This window comes from Anticarsia gemmatalis, chromosome Z, assembly GCF_050436995.1.
Source record: "Anticarsia gemmatalis isolate Benzon Research Colony breed Stoneville strain chromosome Z, ilAntGemm2 primary, whole genome shotgun sequence".
Classification (NCBI taxonomy): Eukaryota; Metazoa; Arthropoda; class Insecta; order Lepidoptera; family Erebidae; genus Anticarsia; species Anticarsia gemmatalis.
The window spans coordinates 8,407,109-8,426,810 of NC_134776.1; the positions used below are offsets into that span (position 1 = coordinate 8,407,109).

At 36.3% G+C, this 19,702-nt stretch overlaps 2 protein-coding genes across 2 annotated transcripts in view; both read right to left on the bottom strand.

Moving 5' to 3' along the window:
• Positions 1-13,090, bottom strand: part of LOC142986475 (uncharacterized) — a 50,740-nt gene extending 37,650 nt beyond the window's left edge. The window contains exons 1-7 of the mRNA XM_076134991.1: positions 12,912-13,090; positions 9,905-10,104; positions 8,493-8,597; positions 7,096-7,266; positions 4,479-4,727; positions 3,709-3,854; positions 2,700-2,846 (exon numbers count right to left, since the gene is read on the bottom strand). Of these exons, the coding sequence (XP_075991106.1) occupies positions 2,700-2,846; positions 3,709-3,854; positions 4,479-4,727; positions 7,096-7,266; positions 8,493-8,597; positions 9,905-10,104; positions 12,912-13,011 (1,118 nt within the window). The 5' untranslated portion in view covers positions 13,012-13,090. The remainder of the gene's footprint in view (positions 1-2,699; positions 2,847-3,708; positions 3,855-4,478; positions 4,728-7,095; positions 7,267-8,492; positions 8,598-9,904; positions 10,105-12,911) is intronic.
• A 5,128-nt stretch (positions 13,091-18,218) lies between these two features.
• Positions 18,219-19,259, bottom strand: LOC142986671 (venom allergen 5-like). Its single transcript, XM_076135239.1, has one exon. The coding sequence runs from the start codon at positions 19,257-19,259 to the stop codon at positions 18,219-18,221; it is 1,041 nt and encodes a 346-aa protein (XP_075991354.1).
• Positions 19,260-19,702: the final 443 nt, after the last annotated feature.

Consider the following 19,702-nt stretch of genomic DNA (forward strand, 5'->3'; position numbering starts at 1 on the left):
AGCCCAAGTTCGAAGCTACAACCATTTGTTCTGTACTTTTGGCTTGCATAGCAATAATGTGTGCTTCGTGTTTTGGAAAAAAATATCCTTCCTGTGATAAAGAATTTTCATGAAGTGCATGCAGCTCAAAAAATGTTGCTCCTCGAGAAAACGTCGTGTTTTCATCCTTCGCACCACTGCCATTCACAGTCAATTCTTTTACAAGCTTAAATTTTATACAAAATATAAGTAAATAAGATACCCTACCAATGTTTTCATATATTGAACAAAGTATTACGGTCAACTTAAATAATCTAAAGTAAATATCAATACTCGTATTGAAAACAATACGATGCATTCAATGCCATCCATCTTTTGTCTTTGCCGTGGTTGGTTATTACAAAGCGGCCAGCACCGTGTGCAAACCTTTGTTAAATTTCAGTAGTTATTTCTCTTTTCATTGCTTTATTGTCTTTCATATCAATTGGATCGACTGTTTCTATGAAATATAGGGGATGCCACTTTCCGGCTCCTCTTTGACTAGGATTTAGAAAAAAATATTTTCGGCTTCGGAGATCTAGCTTTACTATAAGATACATATTATTATAGTTATCATCATCATCACCACAATATAATCAATACATAATAGTTTAGTCCAAGCATCGTACTAATGGTGAGTCCATTACTTTCAATTAACTAATCCATATATCAACTAAGCCGTGTGAGCTTACTTATTTCCCTTTCCACTGTCTACTGTTGAGAACTCGAATGGAGGACTCATTTACATACGTTTTAGTTTAGTTTAGAGGAATCGTGGCGACCGTTATATCAGGCAGAGAAAAGCTTCATTAAATTCGCTTACTTGATTATCTAAACTGTCGCACTCATCTCTCAAATAGGCGGGCCCGTCATTAATTTTAAAGGCAACTTAGCTTTAACAAACGTTTTCGAATGAAGGCATAGTCATTACGTTTAGCTCACAGATTATGAAGAGGAAAACATGTAAGTTTTGGTTCCGGAACAAGATAATTAAGAAAATGTGTAAGTACGTGTGGTGTTTTTGAGAGTTATAAATGTATCAAAATAATAGTCAGTAGGCAGTGGTTTGTTGTTTGTTATGTACACAATTACTGTCTGTGTTTAAGTAGATCCCAATATTTGGTGTCGTAAGACTCCGTACACACAGAGTACGTTGGTTAGCTAGTTAGTTACTAGCAAATTCACGGTCAAAATGGAGAATAATCATGACTAAATCACGATCAAAAAAGTCGATGTGGTATTAGATTTTTTTTTCCGTAAAATTAATTTCGTATTTTTAAATTAATGTTTTTCATTTATGTGTATAGCTGTATTATATTTCTAAAACGTTGAGTCTAATACGGGAAGGTTATAGTTTATGATTTAGATGACGCTTGTACAGTGCGACTACATTATTTTACGTAATGAGTTTCTCTCAATTAGATATATCAATTAGTTCTGTGGTTACATTACAAAGCACCGCAAACCGAACATGATTCATAAGCCAGCAAGTTGATGGCTGAACGTAATATTGGACTAGTAGTAGGTTAGTGGCCATTACGTCTCACTATTCTAACAAAAGATCTCTAAAATATTCAACCAGAAAGCTTGAAACGTTGCATTTGCATTCAATGGAAATGGCTTTTAGTAAATGTACATAAAACATTGAAATGAGCAGCTAAGCAAGTCTGAGCGGTTATATTTTGCAGTACTATAGTCAGTGAAATGTTTTCGGCAATAGTTAATTAAAAGTTGACTAATTATAGTGCACGAGAGTGTAAAGTTTAAACAAAGTGAGTGTATGAGTGAAAACGTTGCATTTTAAAATAGTTTCTTGCAAATAACTTCAATTACAGCCAGTGTGACATTACAAACAATACGAGTTAGTTTTATAAATATTAACATATAATGTAAACGTATCATGAACCTTAGGGAACCAACTGTTTTATAAAAATTAAATATTCGCAAAACGAGAAGAAACTTTTAAAGAAGTATGAAGTCACCTGACCGAAGAAAGAGACAGCTTACACTCAACTACATTCTCACATGCTTATCTTATTCTGCTTCATGTATATGTAGAATGTGTGTACATTCTACTATGCTATACAATAATTCCGCGAGTTATAACAACATAACTTTACAGTTTATAGTTGGTGTTCCACGTGTGGCACTCTTTACAACTGCCAAAACCTATCACGCCGCAAGCTTTGTTGTTTCCGACATAGTCGGTTTATTTCAATTAAAAAATATCGAAGTTCGAAGGTGGCGGAATATCTATATACATACTATGGAACGCGAAACAACAAATTAACAACGGCACGGTATCGGATTTTTTCTTTTACTAAAGCGCTAACAAAGTTCAACGCGCGTGCATTCATTCTCCACACGTTGACGGTACAGTACCGGCAAACTTGTTCAAACTTTAAATTAATGATCCACTCGCTACTCGGCCCAACTATATTTACAGTTTACACAAATCCAATAATTAATTCATTATTAAGTTGTGAAAAACAAAGTTAGCTAATAGCGTGTGTGCCTTCCGGGCTCACTTTTTGACATTTACGCTACGGATTTAAGAAACGATTTGCCCAACTTTTTAAGTAACTTCTGATATGAGAAAGTATATCAAAAAGCTATACAAAGTTCAGTCGGATCGGTCAAATCAAATAATAATTTAGAATAAGGTAAATAGATAGACTTACGCCGCAGTTTTTTCTTGCCCGACGTTCTTGAGCGTGTCCAGCATCATGACTGCATGCTTCCTGTCCTCGAGTAGAGCATCCCGCTTCAGGCTATTGAGGGTCAGCGCCATCATCAGCCGCGCCGTCTGATAACGCTGTTCTTTCAACCTGCGCAATCGCACAAAACAAAAATACTATTCAAATTATATTTATAACGAAGTGGTCTAAGTATTCGCCTCCCACGTAAGTGGTCCAGAGTTAGAACTCAAGGCAACAAACCTTTAACCTTTAGCCAACTTATCGAAATTTGGTTAGTATTTGATATAATTATCACACGTTTAAATGGTAAAAGAAAAGCGTCGTAATGTAACTTTGTAGTGAGTTTTTAACACAGTTCTTGAAGAAATGTAAAGTCCTTCTTCCTCCTTCAACCCTCTGCACATAGCTGCAGGTTGAAGCCTCGGATGTAACCTTTATTTTTAGGATTTTTACTAATCAATAATTTCGGCATATGTTCAATACAAGTATCACCAACCTAATATAACTACAGATTATTTAAAGTGCATACTACCGTTCGTTACTGTTAGACACTACAATCACTACAGTGCTTGTTTGATATTTGTATGAAATAACTATCTATTGACAGACTACTCTACACCGACGAAGCTTGTTAAAAAAAGCTCAACAATCTCTTCGCTATTCTCGTTGCTAACAATCGTTCTACGGCCAATTACGACGAACACTCGATGGATCACCAAAAATTGAATTAATGATTTCAACCGTGTCTCTTTGCATGACGCCACTTTTGCTGCAATTTGTTATTATGATTAAATTAATTAATACTCGGTACTCGCTGCGTGTTCGGATGCAAAGTTAATAAAAACCACCTAGTGGCGCTGTGGTTGATGTTACGAGAAACAAAAATACATAATTAATGATATTGAAATTAATTATGTTTAACTATTTTACAGAACACATATATTTTTATGGTTTACATAAATTTAAAGAGTAAGACAATATTTTTTTTTACCTTAAAAGTATTTTATCGAAAGTAGAAACGAGGGTGGCTTTCTGCAATCGTTTGCAGATCGACATGACCTCTTCGAGTTCCCAGTGCACGGATCGCTGACTGCCGGCATCTTCGTCTTCGTACAAATCGTCGAGATTTGTCGCTTCCTAATAAGAACCGCCTCATACCGTTAAATAATATTTCTCGAGAGCTCTCGCTTCTTCGAAGTTCAATTAGTGATTTCGGTTCAATGATTCCAATTACACAGAACTACCCCTTTATTGCACAGATGTCAATTAGTTTCTAGAGCTGAGTTCTTAGCTAATGTATAATACAGATTGCTACGATTGATTCTCGGATCTTCATAATATATTTTCTTACGAATAATGATTAATTCAAGTTCGAGTCAAATAGATGATAGCAAAAACAATAGGGAATTGCGAAAGGAAATAATGTTTCTACATAAGATACTCTGAATATAGCTTTGTTTTGTAACGGTTATTTACAGTCATGTTGTAATGACGGACTCATATCCCGTTACATGCATATTTACTGCTCGTACGGCTCCGTCCGACTGCAAATTTAATGGCGTTGAACAAAGACGAAGGCATATAATTCAAGCATTTTGTAACATTATGCCCTTGTTGCCCAAATGCGCCAGAAGGAGAATTTTGTTTTTTTTAATATTATTTTATTGATAGGATAACAATGTAAGGATCGTTTTTTTTTGCATTTTATAGAGTGGATTGTTAAGTAGAATTAATGTTTATTTGTAACTTTGATTCATTTACCTCTTTCCGTATCAGGTTCGGGAACGAGTCTGTCAAGTAAGCCACTTCGCGGCGAGCCAATTTCAGAGTTCGTTCTCTCTCTTTCATATTTGCCTTGATTTCTCTCTCTAATTTGCTAAACTCGAACTTCCGATCGTCTAAATACTCCATTGCCAGTTGGCCCATTTCCGTAGCGCCCATTAGGCACTTGCCCTGGGCTCGGCAGTCTAGTTTCAGAGCTTCAAGAACAATAGTGAAGTAAGAAGAATCCTGCAACAAACGTTTGTTTAGTTCACAAACGCAAAGTGAAACCATAAATATTACAATAGAAACAAAGAGAATAATTACAAATATTTTATTCACGTAAAACGTGTAAGCGTTCAACAAACAATGTCCACTGGTGTTAGAATTAGTTCAGTAGCAAATCGTACTCAATTATGAAGGAAAATTAAGGTTTCGCGCGCAGGTGTTGCCGTTTTTATTTCTCCCAATTTTTCCTCGAGGAATATTTGTGTGATAGTACGAAAGTAGGTGATATTTTGTACATTTTATTTTATGTGTTCGGGATGTGGTTAACCCTGTAGCCTATTGAAAACATGACGTGTTTTGTGAAACATCATATGTACTAGTAACCTTGGTATTTTCATGTAAGCTACCCAGACTCCAACATGGGGAAGAATTACACATACATTAAACATATGCAATATGCATATATAGGTACTTTTGTCTACAAAAAAATAATAAGTTTTAAATTAAGTGCGGCCTTAATTTAGTCTATGAAACAGACTACTAAGTAGTCCAGGTACAATTTTACGTTGATAAAAACATCGTTTTAGACATTTATAATACTCTTCTGCCCACAAAGCAACCGCAACAAGGTATGGCCGAGTGCCTTTTAATCCAAGCCATCCAATATCCGTGCAACGATGCAAACATTGTCACAAGCTGACCTTTTTGTTGAATTATTTTCTCATTGTGCGATTTTTTTCTGTTAAGGTCAGGGAAGGTGATAAAGTTGAACGGTACCGGCAGGTGTTGCGTTAGCATCAATCAGTGGCTGCTCTGTTATAAAACTTTATGTTTCGTGGAAACCGTCAACTTCCGACACGATATTGGCTCGATGGGAGGTCGGAATAGCTTCTAATTGCAGGCCACGGCACGAGCTCAGCATATAAACTATCTCTCAAAGTGCAGCCGGAACTAAGATACAAGCAAGTTTGCCCACTGACTCCTAATAAATGAGATGGTATTTAATTGCACGTTGCGGTGTTGCTGCAGCTAGCCAGTTAAATCATCATCGATAATCACCCGATTTTATAACGACCTAGGAAAATATTTTTTCTATAAGTATTATTACTTTATGTAAGTATCGCAAGATTATGTCCAATGAAAAAATTCATCATTCACTTTTCATATACGCATTATAACGAGAACGAATAGTTAAAACACCATTAATTAAGCAAACAAATAAAAATCTTTTTTCATTTTATTGAAATAAATTTTGTGTTGTTATTCTATAATTCATTTTCCTTTTTGTATAACTGCGTCATTAGTGGTTTGTCGAGCTGCAAGGCCATCGGTAGTGAATATTGGTAGAGTTTGCGGAAAATTTCACTATAATATCGTGACAAACCGTAGGCCTGACCACAGCATGCACGTTAGCGGTTTGTTTGTGCATCGCTCAGCGAGCTCACTCACATTCCTATCGCTATTCTAACGCGCATGAACAATGTTCATGTTTGTATTAAACTGTAACCGTAGTGTAATCCACGATAACAATGATAACAACGAAAGCAAGAAACCAAAGCTGAATTTCAATAAATTTACAGTACATTTAAGGTGATGCTGCAAGCTATTTATTTGAGGTAGTTACGTGATAAATGTGTTGACCACCGATTAGACTCTTATACATGATATACATACTATTTTGTGATAAATATATAAACACTTGTATGTTTTTTATTTTTGGTACGCGTTTTTGAATTATTATGTCTAAGGCAATTTTTTTACGAACATAACAATTTCTACTGTTCGCGTAACCATACTCTTCATTTTGAAGCAGCTTAACAGTATTCTAGTCAAGAATTCCTAAAATTTACAAGTCGAATTAAAAAAACAGAGTCATCTATTCTTATTGAGCTCCGCCCTGGTATTGATCTGTGCATATAATTCCAACTGAAGGCTTAGCTATGAAAATAATACATGGCTAACTGGCCAGCCAATGAAACGGCTCTACGAGAGATCGACCGAGACGCAAATAGTTACGGCTAAACTTACTGCTGACGGTCGAATGCAACCATCTATCGTCATTAAGTGACCCAAACCAAAATACGTTTCCGATTTCACGATGACTATTAGAGACGGATTAGAACATTTATAAACCTTTTACTTTATTGCCAAAAAAGTCGGCTCTACTCTGAGATTTTAACTTTATTTTATTGATTTATACTTGCAATTAGTTACAATATTTTCTGCTTAATACCTTGTGACATAATTATTTTTTTTAATATTGAAATCAGTCCTAATAAAGTTTAGATTCATGACAACATACATTTATTTTAAAAAAGGGGTTAAACCATCTGAACACGTAAACTATAATAAACTATTCGTTAGGATAATAAAACAGGGCATGACGTACCTTTTTGAGTATATCAAGTATTTTCTTGTACATGACTTTGATGGCGAGGGCGGCGTTCTTTTTTATGCTTGCTCTCTGCACATAGTTGGCCACAGCTTGCTCCTTCTTCTCGGCAGGAAGCTTGCCGCCCACCTCGTACAGTACGCGGTCCCGTAGTACAGCCGCCTCCAACTGTTCAACCATTATTTAATTTTACTAATAATATACTTCATAGAAAACAAGTAATTTCTCTGCAGGGATACAACAGTTTACATTTAATATACTTATTGAAGAAGCAATTGACCAAAATAAGTCATAAATGCCGATGATTACAATCTCTCTGAATAGTTTTCGAGCGAGTAGCAAAGTTGCGATTCACCTGATCTCACGTGTTGTGAATCACTAGAGCAACGTAATAAACATCTCGCTGAAGTTTTGCTATTGCTAAAGTGTAGTCCGAACCGAAGAAACGACTTGCAGTTTACGATTTAGATAAAATAATCATCAATTTGAAACAGCTTTCTTTAACAAAACACGAACTAGAACACGAGTACCAACATTGTAGTAAGTAGTTGCTTCGTAAATAAATAGCAATGACGTGAATTTATGTAAGTTTACAATTTTCATCGTGGACTGCCGCCACCGAACCGACGGGCGCGCTCGCCATAACGAGCCACCCCAAATTATTTATTCACTCAACTGTTCCCGAAATAAACACTTGTACGATGCATTATCCGCCCCCCCCCCGTCTACACATATTCAATAAATAATGACGAAATGAGTCTGATGATAACCATTCTTTTTGTCTATTAATGCTCGTGCATTAATAGACAAAAAGAATTCTAGGCTCGTGCCACTGAAGCACTGCGCCGCGGCTTCCAGCCAAAAATAATTAATAGTTATCATAGCTGTGCGCGGACTGAAAATTTTTGCACAGCATTCTTATAAAGGGTGGGCAAATAAACATAAGATTTCTGACTAAGACTGTGGAAGTAGGACCATGCCTATTACTTTTGGCTGTTGAAACACTCGGGCATCTCGTTATCTTGCAGAGTGGTAGAGTGCACGGATTCGGTACAAGCCAAACAGAATTGTCCTTGCTGTCTTAGGTCTCCTCACAAAAGTAGCGTAAACTTACCATGACGAATGTTGGTAGCATTCTTTTAATTATCATTTACAATGTTCGTACCTCAAAATCATTATTCATACATATATGTGATTGATATTATAGAAAAATAACTAAGCCAAAATTACCCGTTAATAAGATCGGCAGAATGCTAAGTTGCTACAAAATACGTGAAAAAATAAAGTGTGCTCAGTGCTGACCGCTGTTATGATGAAGGGAACAAACTGTTCAATAAAAACACGGTGACGGCACCAAAACTTATTTCAATAGGATCATAATATTAATGAGGCACCTGCGCCAGGCGAAATTTTTCCATTTTCTTCTTCTTCGTGTACCTGATTCTGTCGAGTTGTTTCCTCTTATTGAAGTTCTCTTGGTGAATGCTCTCCAACACTTTCTGAAAAATAACGATATCAATTTAGGTACTGCGTTTATTTCAGTTTAAATAAGTAAACCTGTTTATGGATCTCAGTTTTATGGACGTCTGAAAAAATAACTGTCCAAATGCCGTCCAATAGTGAAAATAGCAAAACAAACGCTTAGTGTATGGTCTATCGAACCCTCTGATACAGACATTTATTCACTGGATTTCACTCGGCATAATATACCCTTTCGCATTTTTCTGAAGCAGACCCGTGTAAAGGAAAAGGTTATATTTGTCGTATACAACATATGTACTTGTCAACACCTGTTTAGGACTATTTATAATCTCGTCAGTCACTTAACCACGGAAATGCTATTTACTATTTAAAACATTGGTAAGTAAATGCTGCGGCTTTAAAAATTTAACTTCGGGAAAAGGTTGTATTCTCTAAGCTAAGTGCATTAAAATTGTAGGATCTATAAATCGTGAACAATAGTGGGCAGAATAAAATTTACAATCGGGATCTCGCTTTATTCTCGGAAATCTTGTTCTATATGCATTAGGACTGCGCGCTCTTACGATCGCTTCAATGATTTGATATATGACCCATTATTACGGTATTAAGTTATAATGGGTGAAGTAAAAATAAGGCCTTTTACCAATAATTTATAATTCTTGAATCTAGTACCCTAAGGGTAAAACGGGAACTAAGACTTCGCTATCCGTTTGTCAGTCTGTATGTGACCAGGGTGTATCTCATGAACCAAAATAGTTAGACAGTTGAAATTGTTTACAGTTTATGTATTTCTGGTGGCGCTTTAACAACAAAATAATACAATCAACCCGAAAAAAGTAAATATCTAAAGAGGCTCCCTTACAAGTTTACGACAAATGCAATTTTTTGACGTTTTCTTAAATAATTGTTTTATTGCGAACGAATCCAAAACGCACTTTTTACACAATAAACAATTTAACCTTTAAATTTCATCTAAATTTTGGATCAGAGGAACTGACGCTTTATCCTGGCATTTGGCAAAATTGACGTGTGAACGCAAATATCGAAGCTAAGTCGGCGATATGAAAAAGTGCCTATAATCACGGGGACGCTTTTCCCGATGGTGGATGGAATGATGAAAGTATGAAGAAAAATATTAATTACAGTTCCATATTTGTAACTTCTTCATGAGCTGCACGTTGGCACAATGCTTATTACATGCGTAAAAAACTAGATTTCAGTCTACTCTCTACTCTCTACTATTATTTTTTGTACCACAGCAAGAGATAAACTTTGGTCCTGCCTACCGCCTCGCCAGTAAGGCACGATTTTACTAAATACTAACATCTGCTTGGCTGTTCATGTAGGTAAGCTGTAATCTCTTGTGTTCTTGAAAGGCATTTCTGAGGAACTGTTTGTCTCCATACACGGCGACTCCAAGCTCCTCGCGCTTCGCTGTGATGTCCTTGCGAAGCTGCCGAATGTCACGGCTGTACCGCTTCTTTTGTTTAGCCAAGTCGCCTTCATGGATCTTGCGATCACGCTCTGAGTACAAACAAATACAATAAAGTCTGAATTTCAACACAAAGGTTTTGGTACCTATTTAATATTGTAGATTATTAACGGTACTTCGCTTCGGTTAAAGGTAGGTTATACGTTTTAATACCAAAATACATTTGGAATAAAATATTCTAAATAGTTTTAGGGTACTGTACTGAAGCCGCACTGGTATGTAAAATGCGCTAGGCTCATATTTCAGAACCTACTGCGCTTCATTCATTATGTACGTATTTCACCGCATTCCTCCGGCTTTCTATTTGCTCTGTTAATTAATTAAAATAACTAGTGCATTTTCAAACAAAACCAACTTGTATTCGAAGGCTGGTAAAAATAAACCAAGCGTTAAGATTTACAAGGACTCTATTATATTTTAAAGCACGGGGCTATTAAAAAGTTTTACAAGTACATTACATATAATTACGTTTCAATATTGTTGAAGAAATGAAAAGTTTTTCAATTAATATAGTTTCTAACCACTTTTCCTTGTCATTAAATATTTTCAAGAGACTTATTAGTAAGTAGTTTGAAGATACTTTTGAACTATGACAGCGTGGTCTGGGAGGCTTTTTAACAACTTATTGTCGTTGTAGTTTTGAAGTACAGTAAATAGCATTAAAACATCTATTAACGGTATTCTCAATTTACTGATACAAAAGTGTAAGTTTCACTGATTCTAGAAGCTATATAAAAAAAACTTAAAATAATACCTCAAATATAGCAGGTAAACTTCTCTATTATCCACTAACCGATGGTTATTAGAAAACTGTCAATCTACATTCCCATGAGTAAAGACTATACTCCACCGTGAACTATCGTAAACTTAGTTGCGAATAACAATTAGTGAGTATTTGCTATGTTCACCAACCAATATAATACGGTGACAGTGAATATTAAGTGAGGACATAGTTTAAAATAACCTACCCAGTTACCTTCATTTTAGACCCTTAAAGGTTTCCGTGTAAGAATTATCTTGGATAAAAAACTGACACATGACGGTCAGTAATGAAGTATATCTACTCTTTTACCTCTACTGTACCTCGATTCTCTACCACTATCCACTAGCTATCGAAATTTGACATTTAGAATGTACTGCCAAAATGTTTCCTACAACACCCGTCAGAGGCGCTGATCAGATTTTCATACAAAATTTCTCGATGACAGTTCGGTTGTCGGTAGTCGATAGTAGTAGAAAATCGAGCTACTGAAAAGCAAGCAACTACAAGTTCTATTAGTTTATAAACGTAGCATTTTACGCCTTCACAAAATAGTAAAACAAAGTATTTTTGCATCGCGTTGATTCCATTGTTAACTGAATACCGTTGTGCACTTTAAGCCGGCTCTTTTAAACTGTCACTTCTCTGGCAGAATCTGTACAGCAGTAAAACCAAGCCGACATTGCAAAATAACTAACTGACTAAGCAATAAACATTCGCAAGATTTATTTAAAAGTCACTATAATTTACTTTTATAAAATAAACTAGCTGCCCAGCAAACGTTGTTTTGCCTTTTTTTTATCAACGTTAGGAGTGGGTAACTCTTATCACTTAAGGGTATGAAAATTTGATAGTAGCCTATTCTCAAAGTTATTGAATACATATAAAATTTGGTGCAAATCTGGTATTAGATTTGATGTATTTATTTAATGATGTACTAGAAATATTTTATGCTTTTATATAATAATTTTGAAAATTAACCGTGCAGCCCAGGCTGCCGTTTATTTTGTCCTGTCCACAAATAATATTGGACCATTCACACGCGATATCTGATTTCAAACTAAGCAGAGCTTGTAATATGATAACAACTAATAGACATATTTACCTAACCCCACCCGGGACAAATCTTTGTGTGATGAGCACAAGTATTTGTTCTGGGCCTGAATGTTAATGTATCTATACAGGGTGTCCCAAAACTCAACGATAATCCGAGACAGGATGAAAGGCCAAGTCATACTGGTTCTAGGAAAAATTAAAAAAAAATTCCATGTCACTTAGTTCAGCAATAATAGACACTTTTCGAAAAAGTTGAAATTCCACACCCTTGATCGCATTTTCAAGTCCTGTGATCACCAATGTCACAATTTCGCTGTGTTTTTTTGAATTTCGTGATCTTCATTAAATATGCTATTAATCCTAAAACAAATTAATGCACAAAACATTGTTAATTTCATAAAAAAAGTAAAGTTTTAGTGAGTCATGGTTCACAAAAATATCGTTAGTTAACTTTGACGCTTCATATTGAAAAAAAAATGTACTTTTTTACCCTTGGCAAGTTATTTCAAAAGTTGGCGCACTTAATCAAGATTTCAAAATGGTGCAACACTTGCCACTTTTCTTGCCATTAAAAATGTTATTTTTATTTGAACGACGAGTATCCTCGAAAATGGATCGGACGCAGTGGTACAATTGTATGGCCTCCTCTTTCCCCCGATCTAAATCCAGTAGATATTTTTTACTCGGAATGCATAAAAGAAAAAGTCTATTCAAAATCAATAGAAAATCTATCAGAACTTCGCCAGAAAATTGACACAGCGTCAGAAGAAATAAATGCAAGGAATTTTGGTTGACTGGTAAAAAGATCTTTTGTACGCCGTTGCAGAGCCTGTATTCATGCCAGAGGAAAGCAATTATTTTTAGTAAAGAGGTAATTGAGTACTGACTCAATAAATATTGGTTATGGACTGCCATAACCAATATTTAATAGGTTACCATAGTACAAGCTCTGCTTAGTTTAGAATCAAATGATCGTGTGTGAGTTGTCCAATGATATTTATTACCTAGTTATTTAAAACTTACCGTACAGTTTTATAAGTCCCCGATACTGATTGATCTTATCTTTGATAACCCAATTTTCATCTTGCATTCCATGAATGCGTACCTTCGCTGCCGACAACATGATTGAATATAAATACTTGCTTGTCGATTATTAAATATAATTTAAACGATTTTTAGTAAATACGACAGTAACAAACAGAATAAATATTGTTCCTTTTTTATTTTTTTACATGACAGTTATGCAGGTAATTTAAGTCTAAAGAGTTTTTAGTGAACTTTTGTGCAAGGAGGTTTAAATGCATATCTATTTTGTTGGTTCGCTAGCCACAACTATTTATTTATTAGTGAAGTTAATACAAAATACTGGATAACTTATCAATTTACAGTTTATTAGTAAGACAGTAATTAATAAATATGGAGGTACTATGTGTTTCCTAATGGTAGACGTATTTTTAAACTTTCTAACTACGTTCTATTATTATTTAAGAGATCGCCAGCATTTAGCGAGCTTCCTGTAAACCGTAGTATATGCAGCGCATAAGTACTGCGGCGTACTTCGTCCGCGTGCTAACCTGTCAAGTTGACTCTCTAGTCGACTCAGAGACGATGCGACAGAGACTAACAATTACATCAACTCAAGAAATAGTAAGCTATGTAAGAGCACTATCATATCATATAGAGAGATGCTAAACGCACAATGTATTTGAAACCAGTTCAAATACTTTGTGGTAGGTATTCGTTTTATGAAATTCCTTCATGATGCATCGAATAGTTTGGTTAAAAAAGTTCTCTCCTCGCTCTTATTTTGAACATGGGAATTTCGGTGGTTGTGCAGTATAGCATAGATTTTCAAATACCTGTGAAATGTAAGGCGAAAGTTCCAGAATGCAGTATAGTTCGGGGCGCACTTTTAAATTAAATACCGATGCGGCGATGTGTTTAAACCGTCAAGTGATAAATACTACTCAAAGATAAGTAATTACGGGTTGTTAGGTAGTCGTATCCGAGCACCCATTAGCCGCCCGTCTCACTTATTGAGAACTGAAGAGCTCTCAGAATAAATGAAGTAAATAAGTATTGGATAAACATTTAAAGCACTGGTTTCTAAGTAGGAGGCTAACAATATTAATTAAACAAATAAAAGCTTCTGTTGGTTCGAAGAATAAAATGTAAAATCACTGAGAGCTGCGCTGCATTGTTCTCATTCGTATACTCGTAGCCAGGAACCTGCTAAGTGTATTAAGCTTTAAGTGACCGAGATTCGTTTAGAGAGTAAACATTTTAAAAACAATTCCTCACTGTCGATTTGCTGCGAGTTAATCTCGTTCAACGCAAATTAAATTGGCACTTAGGCAAATAAATAGTAATAATATTGATACATTTACAATGAAACCAAAATCCCGTGAAAGTATTAGCAATTAGTTAATTAGCGATGGACTTTGTATCATATTGCATACTAGTCTGCTAGTATGTGATAATCGATATTATTGATATACATAGGACGTTGATTGATGGGGTGTCCAAAGCCAGTTGCGCTTAGCAGTTAACAAACGAGCCGTCAGATATGTGACCTCCTCTGCGGCTCTTCCAAGGATAGGCTACAAGCTTCAGCAAAACTATATTTCACTAACCCCTAGTTTCTAGGTCACGTTTAGCGGTAGTTTTTCTATTCAAACTGTTTTTTTATATGAGTTTAAACGCTATTGAAAAATTAAACTGCCGCTTAGCGTCGGCGCAAACGAGCCACCTATTCTGTAGCGAGTGGCCGCCACCGGCTACACGTGTGCGGTGTGTCTATACAAAATATATGGAAAAACGTGTTAAGTGGGTGTCGCTGGCCACCAGTGGCTGTGGTCGGTGGCCCGTTTGCGCCGACCCTTAAATAAATAAAAAATAAAAAAATAAATAAATTAATGTACCTCAGAAACCGGGGGATAGTAACGCTTAGTTGAAATCTATTCCTTACCAATAGTGTAAGCCAATGAAAAGTTCCAAACATCCCATAAGGATAAAAATGTAGATATCTAATTCTATAATAAGTCCTATTGTAGGCATCCAGTTTAAAAAAAAATAAAGTGAAAGTTAAGATAAAATGAAAATTGATTTTATACACTAATGGCACACTGACCCGACTTCGTCCAGGTTTAATACAATTTTATCCCGTTGATTCCGTTCCTGTGGAAATTTTGATCCCGATCCCATACAAACCTTGTCCTGACAGTTTAGTTATTCAAGTTATACGCGTACATACATTTCTGATTATCTATACTAATATTATAAAGCTGAAGAGTTTGTTTGTTTGTTTGTTTGAACGCGCTAATCTCAGGAACTACTGGTCCGATTTGAAAAATTCTTTCAGTGTTAGATAGTCCATTTATCGAGGAAGGCTATGGGCTATATATCATCACGCTACGACCAATAGGAGCAGAGTACGAGTAAAAATGGAACAAAAACGGGGAAAATTCCAACCATTCTCTTTAATGTGACGCAAGCGAAGTTGCGCGGGTCAGCTAGTTATTTATATAGAAGCAATACCGTAACAAATCTAAGCAATAAATAACCATGAACTAAGAACCATTAGGTAAATGCACACATATTGTAAATCCTCCACCGCTATTAGTGCACAGGCTTTCGCAGTTCAAAATCCAGTTGCAGCGAAACTTTCAAAGCAAACTTTATCAATTTCAATAAAGCACCGTGCCTCTAGACCATTATACCAATAATATTGAACTACGCCTCGTAATTAGGTCAGGTGGGTATTAATTAGGATTATTATCACACAAACCTGGTATTTATAACACATTCCTAAAGAGAAAATGTTGCTTCTAATACAAATTGATGAAAAGTGGGCGTTTGGTAAGACCTTTACCCGTTGTTTTATATTCTATTTGTTTATATGTTCCGTAAAGAGCGGGTCTATAGCTTCTGTATCATATTAATGGTGTATTTAAGTTTGCTTTGACCTTACACTTACTTTAAAGCAGAGACGATAGTAAAAATATAATCACAATATTTGAAGCCCACAGAGATCTTGGCTGTAACCACATAATAATTTACGTAAAGTTTTCATACACTTATCCTCTCCCACGATTTCAATTACAAGCCCCACATAATAAAAAAAAAAATTATAAGTATATCATTCGACAATTTGCACACGGACATTAGATTTTTGGAATCAAAGACCGTGTGGCTTAAACAAGGGTTGTACGATAGTAACCATTGATTGTATAAATAGATAAATTAACAACCAGGCTCAGAACAGGCACTCATGTTCATCACATATTATTATACAATTGTCCGGGTAGGATTCGAAAACCCACAAGGCAAGTTATTGCGGTGAGGTAACCACTCAACCACTGCACCAAACGGGCAGCTAAAAGTACATAATGCTTCATTAATTTAAAGGCTATATAATATTCTTATCTTTATATAAAGGTACAGTCTTGAACAAAAGCACTAGTGTGAAGCACTCATCAACAAATGATGTTGGTTAAGCCGCGTCACGTTTGCCTATTAGCACGCCACTATTACGTATTCCGTGCTATTAGTGGCTATCCAAAGTTACTGTCACTCCTACTTCGAAACTGGAAACTCCCAAAATTAGTAAGTACATAAGTGACGGCACTGAATGTTTAAAAGAATAGTAGCATAGCATACACTATCGTGAAAGAACGTTAATTAGATGTTTTCATTAGGTTTGTCTGGTAATGGCTAGTAATAAGTTGCATATATTAGACTATTGATAACCGGTTAGTCACTATCGACTAATTTTGTATGAAAATCTAATCAGCGCTTCTAGCGGACGCCGTAGGAAACTATGTGTCATTTTCTTTTTAAAATTCGGTGAATCACAGTAATTATTGGGTTTGTTTTAATTCCAAGTTTCAAAAAGTTGTTGAACGAAACGTTTAGTGTTCAGCTACAAAAATAAGTAATTGAAATGAAGTTGCTGGACGAACTGGAGATAATATCTAAGTAAAATCCTTTCAATAACCGCCCGGAGACCTCCGTCATAACTTAACGACTAGTATCTTTAAAACCGGGGCAAAAGAAAATTAAAAAATATGATGCTAGAAGTGTTAGTATACCTACTATGTCAGCAATTGACCTCAATCGCGAAGCCTTGCCGGTATCGGTTGCCAATTGTCAATATTTACCGAAACCTATGCGCTCCGTCAAGAGTTGGTCGGTTGCTCCATGTTGCACCGTGGCCGCGCCGTACCGCACCGCGTCGATGCTAGCCTAATTAACCTCTCAAGCGCCCGGCCACCGTGTCACGGTTAAATGTTCTACCCCCGTCAAGCGCCCCGCCACCGTGGTACGGCAAAACGATCTTACATTTAAAAAACGTAGAAACGAAATGCTAAAGCTATGTTTATTCCTTTCAAACATATTTGACATTGAAGCTGATGAAACGAGACGACGATCTAATGCACACACTTGAATAAGTGGTTGATATAGGCCAGAGAGCACCTTAAACAACATCTGACCCAACGACATGTTCCTTTATGACCAATATTGTAAATCCTTTTTTTAACTAATTTTAAAGATTTGAGTATATTTTCCAGTTGGATTTTAATGTCATTATTCATTAACTACACGATAAGACCTTTCGTCATATTATTTTTTTTGCCTAAAAATATTTTTTAGACTTTCTTCAAACACATGCCTAAAGCACAAAATATTCAGATTTAACCGACTATTGTACTACCACTATCAAATATTATTTGTGGTTTATTTTTTTAATCTATAGCAAATTTTATGTAGATTTCAAATATATAAGGTATGACTAGGGTGTTAGTATTAAAATAAGACGGAATCGGCGCTTAAACGCCAACCGCCAATTCAATTTCGCGCGCCATTTTTGGCCCGGACGCTTAACGGTATATTTGAATTTTGACGTTGGGGCGCTCGAGAGGTTAATAAAATGCACTTTTGTTTGTCCTGTAGCACGCTACATGTCGTAGACTCCATTTTTGGTGGCGTAAACACAAGAAGAAAGTAATAGACTCTATGTATACATATGATTGTGTAGTGTATGTTTATATTTTCAATTTTCATAATATAATTAAGTCGTAGTAGGTATAGCATTTTCAGTGAGCTACTTACCGTTAAGCAACTTCAAAAAGAAGGAGATTCTCAATTCGATTCGTACGTTTTTTAAAACAAAAGTCGCTTCTCTTTTATTGTCAACCAGAAAGTAAGCGTTTCTTATTACAAAGTTGTAGTGCTTCGAAGCTTGATTACCTTGCAATAAATATGAATTCGTAAGTATTAAAAACTGATTTAATCAAAATTACTTTATTGCTAAAACGATATTAAAAAATACTAGTCTCGTGAATCGGGGTCTCCCAATACGGAGCAAAGTGCTCTGTGAGTGCGATCCATACAGTGTGTGCCATGAGGACAGTTGCTGCAAGTTGCGCCTGCTTGATATATTGGGAAGCCGTCAATATTACCGGCAGGGCCGTAATTACAAAAAGTATACGCTAAAATTTTTGACTCCTTCCTTGCTTTCTTGTCGATCGGCAGCTGCAAGATCCCGCGATGCAGCGGTGACTCGCCCGTATTACTGCTTTTAGTTGTCGCGTAATCCTCAAAACGAGCTGATGTAGTAGTCGTCATAAATTTTGTACGTCGCAGTATATTTTCATTCAAAGTGGACGTTCTTGTGCTATTCTCAACACTAACCGAACCTACGGGCTCAAAGTAAGTCCTTCTACGCTTACGGAATAGAGCACATGAAGGTTTTCTAGCTGTACATAAAGCTTGAGAGCATCCAAGGCGCCAAGTAGACGCCCAGGCCGCAGCCGAATACCAGTGAGCATTACATCCGCCAGCTGCACTACAATTACTGAGTTTAAATGAGAACACGTGTTCAGGAGGAAGTACTCTTGACCCTGAGAACCAGGCCCCCACTGCGTCCGCTAATAACTGAGCCTCAGTGACTCTACTGACAACAGCGCGTACATCCATATTTTGCAAAACGTTAAAACGGATCGTGTTCCTGCATTCATCGTGTCGCTTCTGACATTGGCGCGCCCATACCTCGGCCATTTTTTCAAGTTCGTAATCCCAATACATTTTGCGCATATTTGAGGCGGGTGGCTGACCTGGGTCTAAGCCCATAGCAATATTGTCTCTATGTCGATTATGCAGTAACAGTATCTGATACCTCATCCATGCCGTCATCCCAGATGCGTAGAGTCTTGGACTCTGCTTCTTGGCCGCAATACACATCGTATGTTGGTTTTCCATTGAACAGTCTGGATGAGTACAATAGTCATATTTAGGAAACTTCTTTGAATCGTTGCTCTCGCAATACACGTTGCTTAAAATAAAACTACCCCAAAGAAGATAAAGATACATTATGAAAAGAAAATATGTTTTACAAATCTCGTCGCCGTCAAATCTAATAACTTTTTTATGATGAATAGAGAATTTTATCAATAAATAGAGAAAACCGAGAAAAGAGGGTCCGCTACAAATAATAAAAAAGAAGTAGAAATAATTACAAATAGCTAATTAATAGCAGGGACCGGGTAGCATGATGTTAATAAAATCCGTTATATTATTTCTTACGGATTTAATTATAGCTCCACCCTAGTCCCTACCCCTCCCTCTCAGACTGATGCAATGCAATGCAGTAATTTGATTGAAATCGAAGTCGTTCGTCTCTCTGAAATAACTACAAACTTGAAAGAGGATTCCCGGGAAATCCTTACACTCCGATGGAGTCACAAGCCGCATGATGCTGCACGAGTCTTTCAGTGATCAATGAAGGACTAAAATTACGGTTCCTCACTATAACA

Bases quoted from the DNA above. Each gene is read 5' to 3' on its own strand.
- LOC142986671 (XM_076135239.1), bottom strand. From the start codon at position 19,259: ATGTATCTTTATCTTCTTTGGGGTAGTTTTATTTTAAGCAACGTGTAT.